Source organism: Bombyx mori, chromosome 7 (genome assembly GCF_030269925.1).
Source record: "Bombyx mori chromosome 7, ASM3026992v2".
Taxonomy (NCBI): Eukaryota; Metazoa; Arthropoda; class Insecta; order Lepidoptera; family Bombycidae; genus Bombyx; species Bombyx mori.
The window spans coordinates 12536170-12554592 of NC_085113.1; the positions used below are offsets into that span (position 1 = coordinate 12536170).

Genomic DNA, 18423 nt, shown 5'->3' on the forward strand with positions numbered 1-18423 from the left:
TAAAAAGTATAATAATATATTGAAGTGAAACTTCTTTAGAATCGTTAAATTTTTTGTTATTGTTTTCTTTTCAAAATTATCATGGGGGCTATAATATGAAAGATACTAAAAAGAAGCGGATTTTGTTCTTCGCCATGTGGTAATATCAACTTACACAAAAATATTTTGGGGTAATAATTAAAAAAGTTCCCCGACCGCTGATGTACAGGATTTAGCTGAAGTTTTAATGAATTCTAATACAGGCGCTATCATCTCAATTGTTCTGATATAGACAATATCTCATTACTACCACTTGTGATACTAAAATTAATTCAACGCTGTCACAAAAGTTAGGATGAGGCACTTCGGTCGTTTTATCGCTATCGCCTGCAAAAATAATCTTAAAATGATTACTTTCAAATATTTTCAATTGTTTTCAAAGTGTTTGTTTTCTTGTCGAGCGTCAGTCAGGAGCATGGGTTGTTTATAATATGTTTCGATCATTTTTATAAATTTTATTTATTCATTGTACAATGTACATTCGCGTGAACATGAAACAAGCGAGAAAAATATTTAAAGTTTGCTTCCAAAATCATCTGTATGCTTAGTGCGAGTTTGTTAACGTTCTCGATAGCGTAAAAGTTAAACCATTTTGTATGCAGTTGGAACAGCGCCCCTAGCGGCAAACGTACACAAACGATCCCATTCCATACAAATATGAACTAACTTTTACGCTATCGAGAATGTTAAAAAACTCGCACTAAGCACACTGAAGGCGCCAGGAAATTATTTTCTGAGCAAACCCATTCTCATGCAAACGACTGCTTTAATTTTTTTTTACTGCTCAACCTTTTTTATAATTATTATTAGGAAAATTAAATATTAGTTAGGTTAATCAAAACAAAATTTCATTTTTCAAACTTTATTTTTAACATAATTGTACAAGACATTCATACTAATTTTATATGTGAAGGTGTGTTTGTTTGTTCTTTTTTCAATTAAACAATTCATTGACTTGTTTTTATTAAATGACAGTATTAGGTCAGGAGATAGACATGATTCAGCAAAAACATCTTATTTCCAGAAGAAACTGACACTGTCCCATGAACACGCGGGCGAAGCCGCGGGTAGCAAAGAATAGTAAATAAAATACAAGAATATATTTATAACCTTACATAAGCCTTCTGGCTAATATAACGAATACTTAACAACTTAATTTAAAAAGTTAAAAGACACGGTTAAATATATCGTTATTAGGCTTTCCACCAACCGTGAGTACCCGTGAACACACTTCAGTTTACGGCCTACGAGTCCAGTAACTCTGCACAGTTATCTCAATTATTCATTGGTTAAATGTAACATAATGTAGTAGTAGGCTCTTAATCAACAATCCTTATTTACAAAGTATTATCTAACGAATAAGTTTGCGGTAGGCAGCGGCTGGCTCTGCCCTTGGCATTGCTGAAGTCAATGGATGACGGTAACCAATTTATTTGTAAAATCTGAGGGAATTTTTTCTTTTGCTGTCAACAGAGATGTGTTAAAATAAATTAGGGTTGAGAGGGGTTTCAGGAGTGTATGTACTGTAGAGAGTGCAAGGGGGTCGCGAGCACCGCGTCCACCGCACTAGTGCTGCAGCAGGCGCGCCCAGCCCCCCACCGCCCCCGCCACCCGCCGCGCCCGCTCCCCCCCCGCGCGGGCCAGCAGCCGCGCGCACTCCCCGCGCCGCGACCCCGTGTACTCGCGGAGCTCCGTCAGCTTGCTCCGCCAGCTGGGGGGTGCACAGCGCTCGTTAGTTAGGCCGGACTACCCGGGACACTAGGGCCGCGCGGCCGTGTACTCACGCTAGCTCCTGCTTCTCCCAGAACTGGAGGTCTCGGTCTGCCTGCGCGTAGTGCTCCTGCTGCGCTCTGAGCTCGTCCATCTTGTCGGCGAGGTCCTGCAGGTGGCGGCTCCAGGTGGCGGCCTCGGCGGCCTCGCGCGCAGTTTCTCCGTCCAGCGCCTGTTGCTCGCGCTCCGCGGAACACTTCGCTTCCGATATTTTGGCACGGATCTCCTCCTGCAGCAGGACAGTGGACAGTCAGCGGGCGGCAGGCATGCACCCCTCCCCCCGCGGCGGGCGAGTACGCACCGAGAGCGCGTGCGTGCGTCGCGCGAGGGCGGCGCGGTCCCGCTGTGCGCGCGCGCGGCGGAGCCCCAGCAGGGAGGCGCGCTCGCGCAGGCGCTCCACGGCGCGGGCCACCTCCTCGGCGCAGGAGGCACACATCAGCTGGCTGCAACACAGAGTGACACACAGGTGAGCGCGGGTGAGCGCGGGGGCGGGGGGGGCGGGGGGGTCCGCGCGCACGTACTTCTCGTCGATGGCCAGCTCGGCGACGTCGGGGTGCTGCGCGGACAGGTGGATGAGTCCCTGCTTGTACTCGACGCAGCTGTCCAACGTTCTCTTCTGCCAAAGGGCCAGCTCATTCTCTTTCGTCAGCACCATCTGCGTACATGAAGTCACCAAGTGTTTATTACAAATCTAACTCTACAGGGAGATAGTAGTGGTATGTTTCCCAAGAATACATAAGTAGATTAGTTATTGGGAATCTGCTACAATAACTGGCAATAATTAAGAAATCTTGTTACTTAATTAACATCAGGTGATACTTTAGTAGAAGAAGAGAAAATTACAGAAATAGAAGTTGAAAATAACTTTAGAAGATAATTTTATTATCTGTTTGACTTCCATTAATTATTTTCTGTTCAAATTGTATTTGTGTAATTTAATTATATTCATTACTTTTTTTTAACAATTAAATTACCGACCAGGGAGCGGTTGAGCTACTGAGGCTGCCCGGGCTCAACATTGCAACAGCTTGAGGTCAACCGAGTGTGGGGGGTGGAGCCCCTTACCTTGGCGATCTGGTCGGCGAGCGCGCGCTTGGAGTCCTGCACCCTGCGCGCGTAGTCCACCTCGTCCAGCAGGCGGGCCCGCTCCGCCACCGACAGACTCTGCCGCTCCAACTCTTCACTTAGCTCTTCGTTCTCCAGACTAGAAAAAGTACGTGTGGAAATGATGGTGGGGCGCATCGTGAGCTTTTTTTCCTTACCTATTCTAGTAACCTCAGGGGGTTATTCTAGATTCACCGAACTAGTAGGTAAGCTTGCGGGGCTTAAACCGGGATTGTTGCTAACACTGGCCCTCGCAAGAGCAGTGCTTCTCAGAATCTATCACCGGATCGGAAACGTGACCCACCGAGAAACTATGCCGACTATATTTGTGGGTTAATTCACTCGTCGAGCCCTTTGTCGCCAGCGACGAGTTCGATGAGGATGGTGACAGGTGCTTGTGGTATCTAAAAGGACCGTTAATGGATCGGGAGGATCCGTAATGACGTGTTAAGGGCTCGTGGGCTCCAGCAAGTACATAACAACCTAGCCCTACTGGTTCCTGCTGCAATGCAGTTACACATTCCGGTTTGGAGGCTAGCCATTATACAATAAAAATTTTATGAATTAGAATACAATAGTTGATTTGTGTGCCCATTTATTTATCTTACACTCTAGAGACTGCGAACCTTCGACCCTTTAGAACTGGATAATCAATCCAAATTTCATGACAATGCAACAAATTGGAATTTATGAAATGTCATCAGATTTTTTTGCCACGTACCCTCCGACTATGGAATGAGCTCCTCTCCACGGTGTTTCCCGAGCGCTATGACATGTCCTTCTTCAAACGAGGCTTGTGAAGAGTATTAAGCGGTAGACAGCGGCTTGGCTCTGTCCCTGGCGTTGCTGAAGTCCAAGGGCGACGGTAACCACTCACCATCAGGTGGGCAGTATGCTCGTCTGCCTACAAGGGCAATAAAATATATATATCCCGATGGCGGGGCACCCACTGGGCGCGCTCGGTGTCGGCCTCCAGATGCTTGATCTCGTCGAGTCCCTGGCGGTGCAGCGCCCGCTGAGCGTCCGCCTCGCCCCGGGCCGCAGCCCTGGCGCTCCGCAGCGTCCGCAGCGCGGCGGCCAGCGCGCCCCTGCGCTCGGTGCGGCGCGCCTCGTCCGCGCGAGCCGCTAGCTCCACCTCGTCTTCGAGACAAGCTTCATATTCTGAAACACATTACGCTAATTGTTTAACTCCAGACAAATATTGCAAAACGAAAGTCACGAACCTCTGAAAGTAATGACCGAATTATAAATTTTTACATAATTTATTATATTCATAATTTTTTTTATTGCCAACCAGGCAGACAGGCTTACGGCCCACCTGATGGTAAAGTGGTTACCGTCGCTCATGGACGTCAGCAATGCCAGGGACAAAGCCAAGCCGCTGCCTACCGCAATGTTCTTCTTCTTCTTCTTCTTTTAGGTAATTTGGCTCCAACGCCTTTGGCATTGATTTTGCCAATGTCAAAGTATTTACAAAAATGACAGGTGTTTAGAGAGGGAAAAAATTACTAAATCTAAATACAAGTAAATTTGGTCGGTTTTTCCATACGCGAATCTGTGGTTTTAAGAACAGCATAAACAAATATATGTTAGACTAACTACTTTAGAGATAAATATTATTAGCAGATAAAAATTTACACAGAATATTTACATGTTTAGAATAGACTAAAGTTAATAAACAATTAATATTAATAGGTCGGGGAATGTCATTGGGAAGGATATCATAAAGAGGGGATACGATATTGGGACAGTCGAAGAAAATGTGATCCAGGGTACCCTCATCTAATCCACACTCACAAAGAGAATGGTCACGGACTCTAATTTTGGCAAGAAAAACAGGGGAGCAAACATGGCCAAGTCTAAGACGGATTATAGCTGAGACAATTTTTTTAGGAAGATGGCAGTGGGAGGAAAACCAAGGCTTAGAGGGCAGGGTCGGTTGCAAGTTACCATAATGCTTACCTACTGACTGACGAGAAATCTGCCAGCTTTCATTCCAAGATTGAAGCATATCAGATTTTGCTAGAGAATGTAAATCTCGAGGAAAAATTTTGTTATACTTGTTACAGCCCATAACAACAGCCTCCTTGGCACAGGAGTCAGCAAGCTCATTCCCACAAATTCCGCTATGACTTGGGATCCAGACGAGAGTGACATCAAGTCCGGAGCAGTGACATTGAAACAGAGTTTCTTTAATTTTTAATATAATTTCAAAATTGACTTGAATGCGATGGAAATTTAGTTATGTCTTGAAGACAACTTAAGGAGTCCGAAAAAATTACCGATTTACTTAGACCGCGGGTTTTAATAAAAAGAGCTGCTTCTAAAAAACAGCTTCACCAGAGTACACAGAGGAAGTCTGAGGGAGTTTGTATTTTAGGGAGATTTTAAACTTGGGGATCCATACTGCAGCACCTACAGGACCATTTTGGGATAGTTTAGATGCATCAGTGAATAGGTGATAATGATTAGGCCATTGTAGTTGAACTATGTTCTGAAATTGTAAATTTGCTCCTGGGGAGTCTTTATGGATCCCAATATTCAAAAAGGTAGTGGGACGAAATAAAAGACAGTCAAAAGAGAAAAGAAAGAGGGGGAATTTATCATATTGAGAAATTGGAGAAGCTAAATTTTGCAGTTTCTTATACGAGTTGACAAGAGGAGGTACAGATTTATGACGCCAGTATCTAGAGGTTTCGGTCAGTTGAGCAAGTTGGGAAAGTAGAGCTAAAAGGGGGTGGTTTGAGAGAGAAATTACTTTGTAGAAAAATCTATCAGCTAGAAACTGTCTACGCAAGGCTAAAGGAGGTTCAAAACATTCAACTTGTAGGGCATTTATAGGGGAAGATTTCATGGCGCCAGAGATGATTCTGAGGCATTTTGATTGAATACGATTTAGTTTTGTAAGTGCCATTTTATTACAAGGCTCCAAAACAAAGCAACCATAGTCAAAGTGACTTCTAATTAAAGCATTATAAAGAAGCTTCTGGCTGTAAGGATGTGAACCCCACTTAATACCGGAGAGTGCGCGTAGAACATTGATGCTCTTCTCAACTTTATTGCAGATATAGTTTAAATGGTGAACACCGGAGAGTTTAGAATCCAAGAGAATGCCCAAAAACTTAACTTTACTCAAGACTGGAATAGATTGGTTACAAATTTCAATATTTATTTCAGGGATAACTCTCTTACGGGAGAAAGCAACTGCAGAACATTTAGGGATGGACAGGTATAAGCAGTGATCATTCAACCAAGAATTCGGGTTAAACAAAGCAGAATTTAGACAATTACAAGCTTGTGAGAAAGAATTAGATATGGTATAGAGGGCAATATCGTCAGCATATTGGAGGATACGGCAAAAACGGTTCACAGTAGTATCTAAAATAGCAGTGTAAATATTATAAAGCAGAGGACTGAGAACAGAACCCTGAGGCAGACCTTTCCAGGTCCGATGAGAAGAATTTTCACCTAAGATGCGAACTATAATAGATCTGTCATAAAACAAATTGAAGATAAAATTCACAATTCTAGGAGGCATATTCAGGTTAATAAGTTTTTGTCTAAGTAAATGAAGGTCGACATTGTCGTATGCAGAGGAAATATCTAGAAAAACTGCTATAACATGACGATTTTGAGAGAATGCAACACGAATATCTGAAGTGAGGAGGCTCAGGCTGTCCAATGTTCCGTAACCTCGTCTAAAGCCAAACTGACTATTAGGGAGAATAGACCTGTTTTCAACTATCCATTCTAGACGATTTTTTATCAGATGTTCCATAATTTTAGCTAGCACACTCGAGAGAGCAATAGGTCTATATGAACAAGATTGAGCTGGATCCTTGCCTGGTTTTAGAATTGGGATTATCAATTGAGTTTTCCATGAGGCTGGAATAGAACTGGAGAGAAATATATGATTTAAAAGATTTAGAAAGATTTTTTTAGAAGAGTCAGATAATTTTTTTATAAAAGAGTACGGGAAGCCATCTATACCTGGGGCTGAATCTCGGAGGTTGTCAAGAACACAGCATAGTTCTGCAAATGAGAAGCTGGAATTCATGGGGTCATTAGAGGCGGAGGAGGGAATTAAGGGACAAGGTTTAAAAGGCACAAAGGGTGGGCAGAGTTTGGAGATAAAATCAGGAAGCCAAGACAAGGAATTAGAATTAATATTATTATCAGATTGTGATTTACGAAATGCTTTTATTTTTTTCCAAATCAAGGCGGCAGGAGTTCTTGGGGAGAGAGACTCGCAAAAATTACGCCAAGCAAGAGATTTCTTTTGTCGCAAAAATCTTTTAGAGATGGCCGAAATTTTCTGAAATTCTAGGAAATTCTCTAAAGAGAGACTTTTAGAAAATTCAGACTCAGCCTCCTTGCGTTTTTGGACTATTTGGGAGCATTCAGCATCCCACCATGCTGGTGAGGGAATTTTATTTGAAGCTGAATTCTTTAAGGGAATGGTTAGTTCGGCAGCGGAGGATAAAATGGAACAAAATTCTAGGTACAAAAATAGAGTATTTTCATCATTTGCATCAGGAAGAGATTCAAGATTATTTTGAACTAAAGATGAATACTTTTGCCAGTCGGCCTTGTTAAGTCTGAATTTCAAAAGGGGTTCATATGGAATTGAAGATGGGATGGAAGAATCGGCTAGAGTTAGTAATATTGGAAGATGATCACTGCCATGGGAGTTGGACAGAACAGACCAAGAAATCGAGTTAACTAAAGAGGGAGAGGACAAGGACAGGTCTGGGGCACTTGGACTTTGGGATGGGGATACTCTACGGGTGGGAGTTCCATCATTAAGTAGACACAAATTTAATTCATCAAGTTTATCAAGAAATAATGAGGAATTTGAGTCACATAACTCAGAACCCCACATTGTATGGCGTATATTAAAATCTCCTAAGACTAAGAGAGGACATGGAAGAGAGGTTAAGAGTGTCGAAAATTCTTGAATAAGGTTACTGTTAGGGTGAGGGATGTACACTGAGACCACTGTGATGTTAAAGCAGCGAACTGCCACAATGTTAATTGCTGAGGAATGAGGAGGAAGGGTAATGCGAGAAAAAGATATATTTCTTCTGACCAAGATAGCAGTTCCTGCCCAGCCGTCGTCTCTGTTACCGCAATGTAAATTTACATATAAGACACTATGTTAACACTGAACCACAAGGAAGGAAATTAAGTTATAATAAAGCAGAAACTGTACCCCTCGCATAACTGACATCCAAGAGCGAAGGTGACCACCAGGCCGGCGGTGTAGACATCTGCACACAAAATCTATTTCCTTAACTCACTTTGTATGGTTCTCTTTAAATCAACAATTTTCTCTTCATCGTTGCCCAATAGAGTCTTCAAGTTTTGCAAGTAGTCCTCGTTCAAATCTTCAAACTGATGACCTGGATCTTGAAACCTGAATATGAGATGGAACAGTTTCAGCTCTGCGGCCCGTAACGTTGATCGTTTATGCAGGTACAGAAAAAATAAAGAATTGAAGTTTTTTTTTCTTTCCTACCTAAGCTGATAGCCTTGAGAGGCTATTTCAGCGGAACCTTAACTACTGTCCGCGCGCGAGCTCCGAGGATTTTTAAGGAATGTTGACGTAATGAGCTAGTGTTGTAATTAGTCGATATTGCGCTATCGATACTAACACATCGTAAGCCTCCGTGCGAGTGTAAATTATAAAATAGTTATATGAGGGTATTATGTACTTGAAAAAGAAAAAACAATTGATCACGTATGAATTTCATTTAATGAACCGAGTTTTATTGAACAAAATGAACGTGAAATCTTATTAATTACTCTCGCAATCAGATTAATCGGTAGTTGAAGAATTTGATGTACTCTCCTCACATACTTCAATAATAAATGATTCGACAAAGTCCTCCATTAAGCCATCCTTTTGCCAGTAATATTCCCCTAATGCTAAGACATGTTTATTATGCTAGTGCTCGCCATTCATTTTTCATCAAATTAAATAGCTATTTGTGCAAACAAAAAGACTTATAAGTGTAAGACTATTTATATTAGAAATCACACGTAATTAACACTGCTATCGCAAAATTAAAATCAACGAGTCGGTAAGCGTACTCTCACGTTAAGGTCAACACTAGTACTGGGAGAGAGCGGGGGCGCGGTGCACGCCCACCCGCTTACTCGGCCCCCGAATCCTCGGAGCTCGCGCGCGGAGTATAGTAGGTGAGCTCACGGGGCTCAAACCTGATGACGATGCTAACACGAACCCTAGCAAGAGCCGTGCTTCGCAGAATCTACCACCGGATCGGAAACGCGACCCACTTAGAAGACCCGGCGAGAAACTCAGTGGGCTGTGTCTGAGGGTTAAAGAATTGAAGATTCTCTATTGACTTCTATTAGAATAAGTTGCATTCGCTCGACATGCTACTCTACCTAGAGTAAACTTTCGAAAATAATATTATTTCTATGGAATAGCGATTGTATCCTACACTTTTATCCAATTTTTAAGACCACTGGCCCCAAGTGAGTGGCATCAGCACTGTCTCAAATGTACCACTCTTCAATACGAAATACATGAATGCTTTCCAACATTATAGATATAGGCGGGATGTCGACACGTACCTGCAAGATTATTATTTAATTGTGCCAGTAGTTTCTGAACGTGGGTTAAACATGCTTAATAGTCACAAACACCTCAAATTACAAATGTAGGATACACTAATAACATGATATGCACCTAATCCAACATTTGTAGAGATAGTCCCTTCGTAGACAGGACAACTCATCTTTGCCAAGGTACAACCAGTCATCTGATACAGGCATTTCCTGAAACAAATATTTATATTGGCCTAAATATTAAAGAAACACAAGGCCCATCTAGAGATAACAATCTAAGGCAGCTTACAAACTCAATCATCGCTTCTTGATCTAGATCAGAAGGAACTGCAATAGAACTAGAACACCAGAGAGGTTTTTTTATTGCCCATTTATCTTTCTTAAATTTATTAACCATGCTATCAATCTAGAGAAATTTAGATGGAGATGTCATATGTTAATATCACTATATTTTATTTGTTTTTCTAATTTTCCAACAATTTTTAAATTTATTATTGACATGATTCCATGAGTAACTTGGCTCCTTTGGGCCAGTAGATAAATCTCCTGGCGTAATGAAACTTGATTACTATTATTTCAGTAATTTTCGTTCTGATATCTTTATTTATAAAGGGAGATATGTTTCCTGTTTTTGTTTTCCTATCTATTTGCTGGTAGCCTAAGGGGCTATTTCAGTTACGCCCGGTCAAGTAAGTGAGCTCATGGGCTCAACCTGAGAGAATTTGTTAACACTAGCCCTAGCAAGAGCTGTGCTTCAAAGAATCTACCACCGGATCCAAAACGCAACTGAGAAGATCTGGTGAGAAACTCAGTGGGCTGTGTCTGTGGGTTAGTTCAAACGAGTTCAATGAGGAATCTCAGTGTAATATGTAGGTACAAGTTAGAGTGAAGTACTGACTATGTGCGACACGAGGTCCAGCAGGTAGGCGATGAGGGCCAGCGCGTGCGGGAAGGCGTGCAGCGTGTTGACGGTCCGCAGCCACGACTTGGACACCGTGCCCGGGTACAGCAGACGCTTCGACAAATGAGGCAACTGGAATTACATATATATTTATTGTTTTTTAAACATACCAATAGTATTATTATATTTAATATTTATTTATTATATTTTTAATAATTTGTCTATATTATTAACAACAAGACACAATCAAAAATCATTTGATGTAAAGTATGTACCGAAGGAGTGAGAGCCTTTCGGCAGTTTTCCTGTTGTTTTTTAGAGTTAATAAGTTATTAGAGCCTATAGACATCAACAGTGAGACATGAGTTTAAAGTTTCATTATTGCTTCATGACAGAAATAGGCAGGGTGGTGGTACCTACCCGTGCGGACTCTCAAGACGGCCTGCCAAAAATTTCATGAGCTGTTATTTTATAAATAATAATGAACCTTAGTAATGTAATTGTCATTGTTCAACTTGGCATCTCCAATGACGGAGGCGAGCAGGGCGCCGGTGATGTCAACGAAGCGTGCGATGGTGAGCGGGCGGATGAGCGCCATGCCGCCGCCGCCCGCCGCCAGCGCCGCCTGCACGCGCCCGCACTCCGCGCGCTGCCACGCCACGTTCGAGATCGGTCTGTGACAAACTACATGTGTAACACACCAGTGACTTATAGCCGTGTAGACCTTATAAATTTTTTTTTTTTATTGCCTAGGGCATACGGCCTTCCTGATGGTGAGTGGTTACCGTCGCCCATGGACTTCAGCAATGCCAGGGGCAGGGCCAAGCCGCTGCCTACCGCAAACCTACCTTATATCTCAAGGTGGGGGCTGTGAGCTTGACCTCCCATCTGAACAATAAAAAAAAATAAAAAAACCGACACCGATCATTTTAAAAAATATCAGATGCAAATCTATTTCTATTGCTTTTTTTACTGTATATCTAAAACTGTATGATCTTGTTCTTCCATCATGGAAATAATTCATTAAGATATCAAAGATTGAAGAGTTATTTGGTTTAAGTAACATTTATCTTTGTAATTAAAGGTTGCTTTTATTTGGTATTAACATCAACAATTCGATATTTTTAATGGAACTTCAGCTATGTTTATCCCATTCTAATTGCTAAAGAAGTTTTTTTGTTGTTTTTTTTTTCCAGATTTTAAACTTTAGATGGCTCTCCTGTAAATTTGCAAAAATCTAGCTTAAACCAAATAACCTTTTGCCCCTTGACATATTTCCGATTCCTATACAGATTTCCTGAAAAGAAATTGGTACCTATTTGCAATATTTAATTACTTGTTAATTTACATTATCACTGGGCATCAACCCTTGATCACAATGATATCTTGTGATAAAAAAATTAATAAAAACAAACCTTTGATCTTTTGTAGTGACAAAAGCGAGCGCTCTCTCTAGTGAAGTTTGCCAGTTGCGAGATGATCGGTCTTCTGACGGAGTTCTCTGTTGAAAAGTTTTCAATATTAATCAGTACAGCAAATGACAGACAGCTCTTGAGATCCACACAAAAGGAAACAACATTGGTGGTTATACTGTCATGCTGGTCAAATATACATTATATCATATCGACGCTTGCAAGGCAAACGTGACTAAGCGACAATGAGTGAACTTTACAGAAGACTAATTTAATGTTGTAATACCTGAAAACAAAATTTATTTTAACGAATCTAGCTGTAGTAGAATCTAGCTAGTAGCTGTAGGATTGAAATGATTTTAATAGACCTAGAAATATATATTTTTTCCCATCGAATATGGTTATTGCCTATCATTTATGTACAAAGCAGTTATTGTCGCTTAGTTATGTTTGCTTTTCAAGCGTCGATATGTAGTTATGCCAGTCAAATATAAGCGGTCAGTATTGATAGTCATGGCTGCAAGTGACTTATTTACATGCATCTATTGAAAATTTTATATTTAGGTAGTGAATACTTACAACTGGTGTTGTAGTAGATCTGGAGTGATGATTGGACCTCAGGGGAGTGGTGGCTGCCTGACCAAACCTGTCACTTTGTTGTGAGCGTGATCTCTGTGCAAGAATGTCATGTGCTTGTGTTATTTTCATTCTGATTACAATGAATACAATGCACACAATCAATTTTAAATGCAATTGTCACCACCAATTTCAATTATTGTTTGTGATGTTGTAGAGCAGCGGTTGGGGATCTTTTTTAATTATTACCCTAAAATATTTTTGTGTAAGTTGATATTAATTACCCCATGGCGAAGAACAAAAAGAAACGAAATCACTTCTTTTTGGTATCTTTCATATTATAGCCCCCATGATAATTTTAAAAAGAAAACAATAACTAAAAATTTTACGATTCTAAAGAAATTTCACTTCAATATATGCTTTTTACTCACAAAAGTTTCATTTTTACCCCCCAAAATTTCATTTTACCCCATTTGGGGTAATTTACCCTGGTTCCCCGACCGCTGCTGTAGAGGATTTAGTAAGATTCGTCTTTGGTCAGAGAACTCGATAATATATGTAGTTCTGAAGGACAAGAGGAAATGCAATGTTGCTGATGATGCAATGTTACTAATGATGATGTCGAAGATAGAAGAGGAGGAGTAAAGTGAGGAAAACTGACCACCCCACTAAGTGGGATGCATAGCTAGGAAGAGAGAGAGAGTATTGAGCAAGATAACAAGTGTGGGTTCGCCCACATTTCAAGTAGCAAGAATAATTTCAGCATGCTGTTCTATACATATCCATATGAGTTTTAACATGCATTTCTTGCTTTTCTCATTATCATCATGTTTCATGCATAGTTCAGAATATATGATGATTGGTTATGTTAATATGACACATTACAGTTTACCCCATTCATAGCTATCTTGGTAGCGGACGCTTCACGACTGAGCCTAGCTCCGAAGGTTGCGCGAGGAGGTTCAGCACTGCTGGAGCGATGGCCTGCGGTACTAGGTCTTCGCGCCTCAGTCGACAAACGGTCTGTGGACCCCGGCCGTCGAGGCTTTGGCAGCAGTGAAGGCTTACCTTCCAATCTGTATAAATGCGTATCTTGTTTTCGATTTTAAAATAGTCTAATTTTCTTTCTAAATATAGTTTATATTTTTCACCTATTGCTTTTGTTCTGATGTACAATATACTTTAAGGTATTCTATGACGTTATAATTTATAATTTTCTACAAAAAAATCATAAAAACTACAATTGAGGTACAGAAATTCAATGTTATTGTTACAGTTAAGAGCCTTCGTGATAAATACAAAAGTTAATCATACCGGGATTTCCGCATGTTAGACTGTTGTTGAGGAACGAAGCGCGAAGGAAGCATGTCAGTCAGGTACTTTTCACAAGATTATACAATGAAGACAACAAGAGTAATATTCAATTTAGAAAAATCACAAATGTAAGCACCGTTGGAGATTTCATTAGAATTCAAATTTTCAAAAGTTTGAAAACGAATTGTCAAACAACAAAGTGGTAGTTCGATTTGTCCAATAAGAAAGGCAAAAGCGTCACACCATACAGCCAAATTCTTTATTGTTTTCTGTAATATGAAGTCGAATTCGAAGTCTACAGGGAGGCTAAAAGATAAACCAACCGATGCCTTCGTATCAATATTTCTATTGAAAAACGCACTTTGCTATGTTCACGGCTCACTTATACCATTATTAATATTTAATAATTAAAGATTATTATAAATATGATACTGACAGCAATGGCAACGCATGCTTAAGAAAAGAAGAGATTATTGGGATGGAATTAAATGAAAGGTGAGGGGAGCGGTGTGATGAAATAAAGTTCCAGTATATACAAAATGGTGGCTATTTACTGAGATTTCAGTGAAATTTTTAAAAGAACCCAGCAAGGCCACGTACAGCTACTTTGTTTTATTTATCCACATTTGTGCACCTTCACAGATGCTAATCGGTAAACCACGTTATTACACGATTAAACATGAAGAAACAATAAATTAACAAAATAAAAAAAATCACACAACTTCATTCCTCGCGTTCCGGCCAAAAACAGCACCTGCCTAGATTTTTTTAAATCATTATTTATGTAACGATAGTTAATAAATCTAAATAATAGATATAAATAATTTAAATGATCACCACGTTTATTTAAATCAACTAATCCTAATAATTTAATCAAACCAAGTAGTTCTAGAATAATGAAACAAGTTTTATTTGGTTTAGTTTATATTTATTAGTAATATTGAGATTAAAACTCTCATTTAATTTCAATCTAGCACTTAACCTCAACCTACACTAAAACTACGCCACACTTTATAAGATCATTAATCTAGTGTTCTAAGAGTACAAAGTAATGAACACACTTTTGTCAGTTTTATTTATTATATACTATAAATTGATTATATTCCAATTAAGTGTAGCGGCGAGGCAAACATTGAAAAAGTTTTATTTCAAAATTTCTTCTCTAAGTAGTTTTTCAGTTTGATCAACAATTTGAGGGAAATGTGGATCCAACAAGCACATTTTGATAAAGTCCTTATAAGAAGCTGGTAAGTTCAATAAATCTTTTTGATCTGAAATTTTAAGTATAATTTGAATACAGTACAATATAGTACCAGCACATTATTATTACATATTATTAAATATTTATGAAACCTGAGTGTAATGTGTTGGTTTTATTTGCTTCAAAAATACTTTTAAATACTTCTTCTATCTTACGATACCTTGAAGGCACAAATTTCGAAGATTGGCTTGAAATATGATTTACAACTGGAAAATATTCGCTGAGCTTCTCAAAACAATGTGCGGCGTTCGCTTTTATTTGAAATCTTATTTTTCTCACCTAATAAGTTAGACTATAAATATTTCCGTAAATAATAATGGTTGATTAACTGAGTTAAATTAAAGTATTTCACTACTGTTCTGGCGGTTTAGATCAGTTTAGATGTTTCGCACCATAGAGATTATAGGATTTCTAAGTATATATTAATACCATAATTATATACTCGTAATATTACACGTCTAAGAATTCATAATGATTCTGTCTAGTATAGTATAGTACGGTACAAACAATCTATGATAGATGGTACCTACCATATTATTCAATAAATAACGATCCTAGTAGGTACTAGGATAGGATAGGATAGGATAATATTGATGTTTTTGGTACGTGTGAGGATAGCCAAAGTATTACCGGAATATACCAGCTACCAAAGGTGTTTTTTTTTTAAATATCTCTTTTGATTTGAAGCAAAAAATCAACAGTTCGAAGTTCGATTAGTTGAGTGATTTTGCCATTACCCACCATTACCATGTGAAATTATTTAATAGACGGATAGCTTATGGTAATATTTAAAAAGGAGGTCAGAGTAGAAGGAAAGTGGAACAATATGTGAATTTTAGAGGTTGTCGTTTTATTTTTGATAGAATCTTGTGTGTCTGCAGAAGACTACCGACCCATTTCTGTCGTGAAGCAGCAGTATTCCGGATTGAAAAAAGGGGCAGCCTTTATACTATACGATTGAATTAAGGCTTCATTGTGTTCAATCTTATAATAAGTTCCGAAATAAATTACATTACCCACTTTGAATGTATCGCAGCTTTGTTGTTCATATTTTATTCGTTAATGAATAGTGTCAATAACTATGTAATGCTCGTACTGGAATTTATCATCTTTTCTTTATCCACTTTCTTTCATCCTCATTTATTACACTTCGTTTAGTGATTTTCGGATTATGGGTTACTTATTTTAACTACTTTATCTACTCTGATTGCGTTATACTGAATATTTACTGAACTTTTATTTACTTAATACTTTTCAGTAGGTACTTTTGTAGTCGAAGTCGTATAGAAGAGAATTCTTTTTCACCTCCATACACATGTATATCAAGAAATAGGAATATTAATTGACTGTGATTAAGTCGAAGATCTCCCGATTAGACCGTTAACGATACTCCGATATTATCAGTGAGTAATGATACGGCGTACATTATCAGTACGAAATGATTAATAGATTACATCTTTGACGAGAATTATTATTCAATATTGAACTAGTATTTTGGGACATTCTCGCCAGACTATTGTAAAGTCGCATTAAAAACTTACCTCTTGCCGATTGTTGCTTAAAATAAGAATTAAAATATCGTCTTTATAAATTCCTTTAAGTTTATCATGCATATTCAAACTTTCCAGAATTTGAGCGTCCGTTGTTATAAAAAGTTGATCATAGTGGATTCTTAAAACAAACTGCGAAGCTTTAGTATTATTCTTGATCCATGTACCAGCATGCCAGTGCATCAATTTGTCGATATAGGTAAACCAAGTAGAATCTACAATTTAATTAGTTTTAAGAGTATTACAATTTAAAAAACAATACAAAGAATATAGAAAAGACGAAAACTTGATGCTTCGCATTTGCACTTACTATTCATTCTGGTATACTTTCTTAATGACAGTTGTGGTGATTTAATTTCCCGCCGAATAAAAAGTACCGTAAAATGGGGCGATTAGGGACAAATTCCAACTTTATGAGCAATTTTAAGGTAGTTGTTGATGTATATAATGCTATATCAGGATCAAAATGATTGAGTCTTGGGGGCATCTTTGTTGTCTAATTTAAAATTATGCAACTAGCATTCCAGTTTAAGCAAAAAATGCAAAAATAGGTGTAATCCCTATTTACCCGAAAATTGCGGTTAATTGGGACGAAATGAGAAATTTGCTAGGGTTGGCACTACTTTTATTTTTATATATAGTTTTAATTTATTTATTTATTTAGTTGCACCAACAAAGTGATCATCAATAAAAAAAATTGAAAAACTGACAAAAGTACATGGCAGACATCACCTCAATTATAGGTGCAATCGACAGTGCTGATATTTCTATCTGGGTTAAGAGATTAGGTGTGTCGGTTATTCCATGGATTAATCAGATGAATACCTCCACTCTGAACAAATATTAAATATTTTATTATGTATTACTTAGACATTTTTGTCCACCTTGAGATTTCATTGATCTTGTTACATGTCTCTGCAAAATCGACTTACTTATATTAAATTGCTTATCTATTTCAAATAAAGACTTATTCCCAATTTCGCTTCGAATAAACCAGATATTTACCCACAAATTTAAAAAATATTGTTATAACTACATAGACAACCCTACAAACCTGTACCTATTTATACTTAGGTCGTTTCCATTTCACGTATTCTCATCCCAATTGACCCCTTTTTCGTTGTTATTTGTACCTAAGACGTCCCCAATAACCCCAAAACCAACAGATTTTTACATGTATTTTTATTTAATCAAATACATTAAAACCAATAACAACTGAGACTTACCTTTAATATACATGATGGTTCAAACACTAAATAACGTTTATAAATCATAGTCGTCTTCTATTATTATCAAATAAATAAAAGAGAGCAAAGTTTCTAGCACTAAAATAATGACCACCACAGGAAGTTAATTTGAAACGCGATTTTTTATAAGTTAGCAGCTAATATCATGCATATTCAGAGTTGTTTTGTGAACTTTCAACATTCTACTATTAAACTACAAAAAATGGAAGATTTTGCAACGAATATAAAACTTATATTGAGCGTCGAAAGATTTTCCCGGTTTTTTCCCGATTCGCCTGTCAATCCCTAATCGCCCCATTTTACCGGTAATATTTTCCTTTTTTTTTTTTAATATTATGTGTAGGTATGTAGTAATTTTATTTCTTATTTTAAAAATTGTCTTATTTTTAGTTGTTAGTGATTTATGGAAATAGGTTAATCGACCATTTAGTCTACTTCGTCGTCTCAGGCATTACAGCCGCGGATTGGCCCTAAGCCGGGTCCAAGGAATTTTTGGAGGTTCGATTTATTCCTGGATTTCTTTCTCCAACTTATCACCCCAAGTTCTTTGTCTTGCCCGACGACGTCCGACCATCTGAGCGTTGGCCTACTTCTACTAGTTCCGCCTGGCTGGTCTTCCAGAAGGCGTTTGTGTTCTCTAGTGTCATCGATTCGC

The 18423-nt window shown here is 38.7% G+C and overlaps 1 protein-coding gene and 1 long non-coding RNA gene across 4 annotated transcripts; both read right to left on the reverse strand.

The window, feature by feature from the left end:
* Nucleotides 1–885: 885 nt before the first annotated feature.
* Nucleotides 886–13913, reverse strand: LOC101735506 (plectin). Its single transcript, XM_038012063.2, has 14 exons — nt 13711–13913; nt 13289–13472; nt 12400–12492; nt 11824–11909; nt 10896–11082; nt 10406–10540; nt 9629–9717; nt 8214–8329; nt 3864–4074; nt 2875–3013; nt 2331–2464; nt 2111–2252; nt 1824–2038; nt 886–1750 (listed from the first exon to the last, which is right to left on the reverse strand). Exons 1-14 carry the CDS (start codon nt 13761–13763, stop codon nt 1606–1608), a joined length of 1929 nt encoding a protein of 642 aa, XP_037867991.1. The 5' UTR covers nt 13764–13913; the 3' UTR covers nt 886–1605.
* A 703-nt stretch (nt 13914–14616) lies between these two features.
* LOC105841581 (uncharacterized) lies at nt 14617–18074 on the reverse strand. Of its 3 annotated transcripts, none has more exons than XR_009973553.1 (4): nt 16832–18074; nt 16513–16736; nt 15132–15250; nt 14617–14981 (listed from the first exon to the last, which is right to left on the reverse strand). It is a non-coding gene; the product is annotated as an uncharacterized LOC105841581 (long non-coding RNA). The 3 variants fall into 3 exon arrangements; XR_005244886.2 differs by having other exon boundaries at nt 15064–15250; XR_009973554.1 differs by lacking the exon at nt 15132–15250.
* Nucleotides 18075–18423: the final 349 nt, after the last annotated feature.